This window comes from Ammodytes marinus, assembly GCF_949987685.1.
Source record: "Ammodytes marinus genome assembly, chromosome: 13".
Classification (NCBI taxonomy): domain Eukaryota; kingdom Metazoa; phylum Chordata; class Actinopteri; order Uranoscopiformes; family Ammodytidae; genus Ammodytes; species Ammodytes marinus.
In genome coordinates this window covers 24,041,321-24,050,920 of record NC_137217.1, presented here as the reverse complement: position 1 = coordinate 24,050,920, position 9,600 = coordinate 24,041,321, and the positions used below count along the sequence as shown (strand labels likewise).

The 9,600-nt window shown below is 41.8% G+C and overlaps 1 protein-coding gene across 1 annotated transcript; it reads left to right on the top strand.

The window, feature by feature from the left end:
- Nucleotides 1-1,572: 1,572 nt before the first annotated feature.
- Nucleotides 1,573-9,078, top strand: lin28aa (lin-28 homolog Aa; the record flags this gene model as incomplete). The annotated part of the gene is made up of 4 exons (XM_080039462.1): nucleotides 1,573-1,603; nucleotides 2,113-2,285; nucleotides 6,065-6,249; nucleotides 8,859-9,078. 4 exons carry the CDS (start codon nucleotides 1,573-1,575, stop codon nucleotides 9,076-9,078), a joined length of 609 nt encoding a protein of 202 aa, XP_079895588.1.
- Nucleotides 9,079-9,600: the final 522 nt, after the last annotated feature.

Below are 9,600 nucleotides of genomic sequence, written 5' to 3'. Positions count from 1 at the left end.
AGAACGACTTAATTTTTCAAAAACACTTTTTATTTCTTAATATTATCTTTAGGCTTTTTCGTTATGCAAGGACGTTAATGTCTGAGTTTAATGTTTTTAATGTATCATTTAGTTTTGATGTATTATTATTTGTTTAAACTTATTAGTCTATTATTAGGCCTATATGATTATATAAGTCGTTCGGGGTTTTTTCTTAAACTTTGGACTCTTCCACTTTAAGCTTGGTAAAAAATATCACTCTCCTCTGTCTTTGATTCATCCATCATGTCCACAAGGACACGAGTCAACATCTTAACATGATGTGATCAATCACTATTGATCCTTGAATTCGTTTGACCAGCTTGGCTTGTTTTCATGCTGCCAACTTGTATTGTGGGTTGTTTGCAAGAAAAATAGGATATCTCCTATTTTTTTATAGCCTACGTTCGTTTATTTCAAGTATTCCGTCGTTTCTATATTTTAACCCTCCCTACTCAGTTGTTACTCCTCTCCTGAATTGTAAGAACATCACCCCCCCCCCCCCCCCCCCTCCATGTATCATCTGGATTAACATTACAATCCTTTATTTGGCGTGTTGGGACAGCAACAAGCTCATGCAAGGAAACGAATGAACACATGGCGAGAGACAGGCTATGGAGTATTAGGCTATGAATATTGTCTTTTTGAAATATATCATTGTTTTTTTTTAAACAAAACACGTAAATGAAACCAAAATTGATTTTAAATGCCCCCAAACCATCATGCATTAAGAAAATATGATAAGGGGGTCGAAATGTGTAGGCTAATTCTAGTGTCACACCTTTTGGTTGAGCAGTGTTTGTTTTCGAAAAACATATAATATGGGCAATCAAATCTGCAAATAAATAAAATAACTGACAATTGGACAGTTCCTGTTACACATTCATAAAGTTACTGCGAGTAGCCTACCAAAGAAGTCTTTGAAATATGAAAAAATTATGGAATTATGACAATATTATACAGGGCTTTTTCGGTTAGAAGTGATTGGTCACTTCCCACGTTTGGGCCCTTCCATCACAATCCATCCTTAGGGACTATAATTGTGAATCACGTGGACATGACCGAGAGTGTGGGGGGTTTCGTTTGGATTGGAAAATTGTCATTTGTATTGACCAACAGAGCTGACCGCTGCAGGACAGAGAGAGAGGGGAGAAACGCGTTTCAGAGAAAGAAAGCCAGAAGGCAGCAGCAGCGGACACGGAGTGGGCTAAACTAAACATGGCAGAAGGTATGTTTGGGGGTTTCTCTATCTCTGGAAATGGATGGAGTGCTATCTGGAGGGTCTGTGTGTCCTTACATTGTTTTAGAGGGGTTTTTTTTGCAAAGAAAAAAGGAAGAACTACCCACTGACCCCCACCATCCCTCATTGTTTAGGGTTAGGTTGCCAGCCCCCTTTTGTTTACCTCCCTCTCCCGCTTTCCCTCTCGGTGCGCAGTGTCTGTCTTTCACAGCATTTTGCATGAAAGTGGCAACCTGTGAGGATTTCCCAGTTTGAGGGCTAAAAAGGATACTGTAGCTTGGGTGCTAATTTGGACTCAAGGCAGAACTGAAAACATGGGCTCCGTTTCTAACCAGGAATTCCCAGGTTGAGTAACAGAATAAGATGAATTAAGTTAATTTTTCTGTTAGGTAGGCTATAACATTGAGTTAATTAACTTGTCTTCTGATTAACTGTCCATCTGATTGTAATGGGACATGTTATGGCTTTGTTCGCACGCGTGATGTGTAATCCCCGTGTCTATCAATGCATTCATCGCTCTTTAGAAATGTTTGACATCATGCAACCTCCAAGATCACTTATTTTGCACAAACCCCTGGCTACTCCTTTAGAAGATCGCATTGCTTTGGGGGATCGTTTTATTCAAATTTAAGGCAAAATACAACCTGGGGTTGCTACTAGTGTGTCCATTGCATTTAATCATATTGATTGATCAGGCAGCCACGCGAAATAATGGGAAGAAAACTTTTATACCTCTCTGAAAATGTCCCTTTTTTGGATAAAGTTAATGCATTTCAATCATCTAAGCATTTGCAAACGTTTACATTTATTTATTTGTCATTCCCTTCCGTAAACACGTCTACTTTTCGTTGCAGGAGTGTGTAAGCCCGAGGAGGATGAGGGACCGAGCACCGAGGAGGATTCACAGTCTTTCCACGGGGTTGGCGTGTGCAAATGGTTCAACGTCCGCATGGGCTTCGGGTTCCTGTCCATGACCAACCGGGAGGGAGTGCCACTGGACGAGCCGGTTGATGTGTTTGTCCATCAGGTAGGGCTACTCTCCGCTGAAACCGAAACTACTAACGAAATAAAAATCCAGCGGCGATGTTACCTTTCGACGTGAATTACTTGAGCATCCCACCCACGCTGCAAAAAATATCACAATGTCTAAGTCTGGAAAAAGTGCAATTTCCTAACTTCCCCAAGTCAAAGTGAATTTCATCCCACCTGTTTCCAATGCAGCCTAATTAATTCAGGCTACATTTTCTTTCAACCTTTACTTTCTGAGAAACTAAGGCAGCAGTGACTCACTGGAGTAAAATTTACTCAAACAAAAAGCCAACAAAATTTAAAGTGTGTCAAAACACTGTGTCAAAACACTGAATAGCAGGCGTTTTAAGAAAGGAACGTAATTATGCCTATGCTAAATGTTTAACCCTTTCTTTTGCAGTGTGTGTATGGTGGGTGTTTCTCCCTCAGGGAACACGTGTTGGAGCCAGAGGAGGGCTGCAGGCCTCCCTCGTGGTTTTTTTTAGAGGGCCTTTGATATAAAGTGACGGAGACACAAAAGTGTGCTCACAGCTAACGCTCTTTAATAAGCAGGCATCGATGCTTAATGGTGAATATAGATCTCAGCGGGTGCTGTTGTGTGAGCGGCATGAAAACTGGCCCTTAAAATGATGTAATTGATGAATGATCAATAATTGAGTTTATTTCTTTTTTAATATGATGATTGGATGTCACATTTGACCTTGTATGGTTGCATATGTTTCAAGACAAGACAAAAGCTTTTAAAATTATTCATCTAATCGAACATATCTTTTGATTCTTCACTTGAGGTTTTATTGTTTTCCTCAGTCTGAGGAGATAAAAGGAAACTCCTCGGTTCATCCAGGTTTACGGAAAACTTCCATTCACCTTTTCATGTACAACTTTTGAGTTGGGATGTAAAGAGGGGGAGGGGTTACATTTCCCCACTACTTCTCATGTGAGTGAGTGCCTCCATTTCTGTCTGATAAGATAAAGGCTTAGCATGTGAATGAGAGTCCCCACTAGCTGCTCATTCACCTCAAGGTTCCTGCCATAAAGTGATTAAAGGCTCTTTGCTGTCTGCACAACCCCCTCTATGTGTGTGTGGCACTATTTTATAGCTTTAAAGATGAACGGAAGTTTCTGGGTTTACTTGAGATAAATGGCCTTTTCTACACAATGCCAGCACTCCTCAAAGCATAATGCTGTTGAGACATTTGTCGATCAAAGAGCAATTCCTCTATTTCAAAGATTTAACTTAATGTTCTCTACATACAACCATTTAAAGTCTGCCTACCATCCACACTGCATGTTCCACACTTGGTAGTTTTTCCATTTATTTGCCTGTGATGATGCATATAGAGAGTTGTCAATGTCATGTGCAGCAGTTGTAACTGAAATATTGTTTGACTATACAGGAAGTTGGTACCTGATTAATCATATCGCAAACCAAAGCATAGGTTAAACTGGTGATAGACACTTACAGTTTGTTGCTCCAGTGGTAACAGGCATTTTAAAATAAATAGAAACAAATGGATTGGATGGTATACTGCCAACTGCTTTAGTATGAAGCTTAAAAAAAATAGGACGCTTGAATTGAGAAAGAAACGTTGTAATGCTCTCTGCTTTACCTAAATAGTAACTTTACAATGTGCTCTCGTTTTATGTACGAGCAATGCATAACCAATGACTTACTTCCCTCTCAGTTACTACAGAAAGGTAGACACACGCGTGTCAATGATATATGTGAAGGGGTTATGGCAACGTTAAAGGCCTCAACCCTAAAATTAGTGGCCGCATGTCAAGGAATATTAACTCCCAGGGTCCACTGGCCTTTTGTGCAGGTGGACAATGGAGCCATGCATCCGAATGAAGCACCCCTCAACCGTGACCGAGCCCCTCTTTGTCTCAGCAGTAGTCCTACTATTGTCCCTCGCTGCTCTGATGTCTTTCTCTGCCTCACTTGGCTTCCACACTCATTCTTGACAGAGTTCACTGTAGACCCCACTAATAGCACCTCAGCATTTGGTCCTTGATGTTTAGGGCCCACCATGATCTGTACCTGTGTGTGTGGATAACCTGATGTAGGGCATGTGGCTGCTGAAGATACGTTATGGGGGTGGGGAAGGTCACACATGGGAGAGGAAGTGGGTTAACGGTCAGCAGAGCAGAGAGGCCTGATGGGATTGGGGCTCTGCGTATGTCCATGGTGCCACTCAAATGTCATGGTTCATCAATTGTGTTTCAATGCCGTTAGAGTATGTCATTTGCTTGTTTTTGTTCTCATATTATGGAAGGTTTTGTTAGTTGCGTTGTGGTTTACTGTGGCTGTGTTTGTAATGATTCCAACGTAAAGTTTTAGGGCTGAAGTGTCCTTGTTGGTTGATCATTCTGAAGCTGCGGCTTTAATATTTACTACTTGCATCCTTTAAATAATAGGGTTATACTGTTGGATTTGGTTTAGAGACAGCACTCACAATACACCGTGTGCTTTGAGAAGCTCAGTTTGATTCCTGGTGGGTTTACGGTCTGTGGAGTGCAGACCGTTGCTTATTATTACCGGTGAATGTGACTTTACTCCAACACTAAAGGAAGAAAACGGGATTAATGTCTATCAAAACAAACTTGCTACATCATAGATCTTTCTTCCTGTGTCAACATTCTGAGTTGTGACAAGTTAATCTCACAGCCCCACCAAGGGAATTTTAGAGAGGGGGTTCCCAACCTGTATTAGCCAGATTGTATCCTTAACACCTTCCTTCATGTCTCATTACGTTTCCCTGGAATCGGAAATGCTTCTGGCAAGACAAAAGAAGAATCTCTACAAAGGTCACACCAGGTGACCATCATTTCCGTGAATATGTATTTAGGCAGGAGGCTAAGTAAGTGTTTACTCAGCAAATTCAAACATCCAGTTCCATTGTTGATCAATTCATCTAACACGCCTCTCTAATGTTCCTATTCAATCACTACATAATGGAACCAGGTTTTTTTTTACATAAAACAAATAAGTCACTTTTTACAATCACTGATATAAAAGGAAGATATCAATCATTTGTGCTTTCTCTCAACTTCTTTCTTCCACTTCTTTCTGCCAAACAACTATCCAAGGAATGTCACCCTGACCCCCAACCTCCCAGAGAAGCCACGCTGCCTTCTCACCCCACCCCCCAGCCGTAGCACCAAACCCTGCATCCTGCAGTTTAGGGTTAGATGTGGTGGTCAGTGTGTTAGTGGAGCTTTATGATGTGGGTGGGAAGAGGGATGGGGTGGGGGCAGCATTGTGGAATGCCGTTCCTCTAGAGCGGGGGATGGGTTGATTGATGACAAATTTACCACTCAAACACGGCTAAAAGACAAAGCAGCATTAATGCAACAGTGCCTTTTTATGCAAGGTCTTATGTCTACAAACTGATATCTAGAGTGGGAACAGCAAGCTTTGTAGTGCTTGTTTGTTTATCAGGTGAGACATAATGATCACCTTAAAATACCTGATAAGTGCTATCAGGCTCTGATGGTCTCACACGGTGAAGAATTGTTGGGGGTTTTCTTAAGGGGCCGAAGTATCCAGAATCTCTTTGTGGAGGCAATTTGGTCCCTGGTTGTTTGTAAAATGGCAGGATTTAAAAAAAATCTGTCAATCAATATATTTATATCCTACTAAGAACGATCCCCAACCTTTTGTTGGTTGACTCTTCCTACATTTTGTATTATGGCTTGACAAACCTAAGTCACCCAAAAACTGGAGTTTCCCAAACAGTAGTTTTGATGCCAAATTCTCTGTGTGTCTCTTTTCAGAGCAAGTTACACATGGAAGGCTTCCGCAGCCTGAAGGAAAGCGAGTTGGTCGAGTTTACCTTCAAGAAGTCATCAAAGGGCCTGGAGTCGCAGCGCGTCACCGGTCCGAGTGGCATCCACTGTGTGGGCAGTGAAAGGAGACCCAAAGGCAAGAAGGTCCAGAAGCGACGTTCAAAGGGCGATAGGTAAGCAGGGATGAACTGAGAAAGAACAGAAAAGACATCTAAACGATAAACCAGTGTCAAGTAAACTGTGAAAATGTGTTTGGATGCACACTAATAAATAACAGAAAGCGTGGAAAATCAAGCTGGATCCATGGCAGCTATTAATTTAAGAATTTTACTTTGGATCAAAAATATGATTTGTATTATCGAACAGGACATCTCATACATGTTCACTGCCCAGGGAAAAACCATGCATATCGAAAACATCAACTTTCCTAAAATCAAAACGAATCACCAATTTTTGAGATGTGTGGTTTTCGTTGGACAGCGATAGATAATCCACCTTTGCATTGGAGACCCTCAGCAGTCCACAAACAGTCATTGTTGTGTCCACTTCGGTTCAACACAATTGTGTTTCACTTTCTCCCCATCGTCCTTATTCTTCCTGAACCCCAACCCCCACCTCCAGCCCTAGCAAGGGTCACACCAGCAGGCTTGACGTGTGACCTGGATCAATAACTGTTTAAATCTGCTGGCCCCAAGTGAATTCATACTCACCGACTCTCTCCCTAAACCTCTTCTACCAATACCAAAACCAAAATTATAAAAACAATATTTGAGTAACAAACATTGATAATTTTTTTTTTATCTTACTCGTGTACTTTCTTTTCTCAGGAATAGGAATTTTTTGTTTACTGTAACAAATGTAGCCTATTCCAAAAATATCTCTATGCATTGTTGCACTTTAATGAGTTCAGGTCTTGTGAAAGTTACAAAATATACAGCACATATATATTTATTCATGACATTTTGTCTGAATAATGAATGGTTTCATGCAGAGACAACAATGTCCCTCCAACTGAAACAGATTTTTTGGTCTTTCTTTGAAAAGCAATATAGAACAGGGTTAGAGGTGTATCAACTTCACCCTCCTGTCAGTTGTGATTAGAGCCAGAGAGTAGTCAGTGTGAGAACAGGGATCATTACTGACTCAAAGAGTCCTAGGAGGCCCGTTGTGGTTCAATAACTCTCCCTAGACCACACTGATCCATTGATAAGATATCGTTACCCTCTGGCGTATATCATTATGCAACACTGGATGGTGTTTCATTGGTGCATGTACAATTTATTGATCATATTTATAGTCAATAGTTGTGTGTGTGTGTGTGTGTGTATGTATGTATGTATATAGATAAGCAGTTTTATTATCATTCTTATTTCTTGGTTCATGTTTTGCCACCAAAGTGAACCAGCTGTTTTTAGGCCTACATTTTACGGACCACCTTTGTGAATATGTGTGTATATGAGTGAGGGTGGGGAAAATGCTCCTGTCTATTTAATTGATCACAGATGTAAGAGCCCGGGCAAGGGGGTGAAAGGTCATTGTTTCCATGGCAACAGTGTATGAGTAAATGCAAGAGGGCTGGGGGCAGGGTTGAGATTGGGGGTTAGAGAAATGGGTTGAGGGGGCGGAGTTCAGAGGTCATTACTGCAGCTTTTTTAGACAAAGGGACCACTTCCCCTTCCCTCCACTTTCCTCCTGATGGATACTGATGTAAAGAGCTTCTGTGATGTGACGGTATAGACCTTGACACCACCCCAACGGCCACTGCCACAAAGCCATACTGACCCCTTCAGCAGCTGCCCTGTCCATACCTCATCTGTCGCTACAATGGTGGCAGGGGGTCTGCAGTGGCACACACTGACCACCCCACGCCCACCACCCATCTGTCTTGCGACCCTCCACGCGTGGCCATTCTATAGGTTGTGTTCGAACAGAGGTGGCCGATGGCTCCCGCTGACCCCTTATGGTGTTCATTTCTAAAGTTCAGTGCCGATGAAAGTAACGGATGTCGTACTTACAATAGAGTTCAACGGGAAGCTTTTGGAAGTGTCAAACTTACAAATAGGGCAAGCTGTTTCGATGCCATGAGTGATTTAAGCCATGGTAACCATACAAGGTCCATGGAATAAAGGAGTCCTGCCACTTACATTTGGAAATGATTCTTTCAACTTGAATAGTTACATTTTCCAGAGATTTCTGCTAGCCTAAAGGTTCCTAATGAGATGATTTTGGTAGTCCATGGTGGCACATTTTGACCATCCAAGAAACATGACATGCCTCGAATTGTTTTAAACCTGGCGTGATCCTATGTGACCTGGAATGCCCTTGCAGGATGTATGACCAAATGCAAACTCAAGTCGTTCCTGTTGAATTGTGGCCATCTAGTGGCAAACAGGTGATACTTAAAGCCCCGATCTGCTCAAAATGTGGTTTGGTTATCGTTACCTCCTTGCTATTCACTTTGCAGAGTTTCCTGATAGATGGCTGTTTTTACAATTATAATCCTGGTCAATCTTATATCCGAGTTAGAGATGTGCATGTAACTATAATGATTTTGAGTCAAAAACCTAGCTGAAAGGATAGTCAATATTGGATTTGGAAATGCCAGGTGACCAGGAATACGACTCCGAATGACTATAATTGTTGCTTTCCTGGATATGTAAATCAGCAAATGATTGTCAACAACCATTTAAACTAAAATGTTCGTACTGGTTGCATTGTTGTGGTCAAATCTTTAAACGATATCCATTATTGAACTTTGACTAACTGCTGTCAATTCGTGTAGGTGCTACAACTGCGGGGGCCTGGACCATCATGCCAAAGAGTGCAAGTTACCACCCCAGCCCAAGAAGTGCCATTTCTGCCAGAGCATCGACCACATGGTTGCCAATTGCCCAATCAAAGCACAACAGTCTTCACCAGGTTCTCAGGGAAAACCGTCCCCCTCGAAAGGAGACGAGGAGGAGCACAGCCACTCGGCACCACCTCCAGAACCCTCTGATTAAACGGGAAATCAGGCAACACTGACGCCGGGGGAAGCACAGCGGCCAATCAAACTGCTTTGATGGAGAGATGGGACACATGGTCCCCTTCCACCCATTGAAGCTGCTTTTGGAACTACCTCAGGTTACAAAAAATTGCTTGTGAAAAATGTTGCTGAAATTTCTTTTTGTTTATTTTCATTTGGTGTAACACTCAGGAATTTTGTATTATTGCACTCAGGAAGCTCCCTACATTTCTGAATCACTGCTGTTTTTGACGGGTTTGAGATTGTAGTGAGCAATGCCATATATCAGATTATTTTGATGAGTATTTGTAGAATCTGCTTTTTTTGTGATACTGTGCCTCTCTTGTGGGCAATATACCTCTTATGTGTTTGCGTATAATACTCTGTGTGTTTTAGAATGGAACTTTTGCTGCCTTACCATTTACTCTACTTCCTGACTGTTACACCTTACTATCCGACAAGGCAGAGACGTGACAGTTGGTACCTCTGTAATGAATGTTCGTTTGCATATCGCATGGGG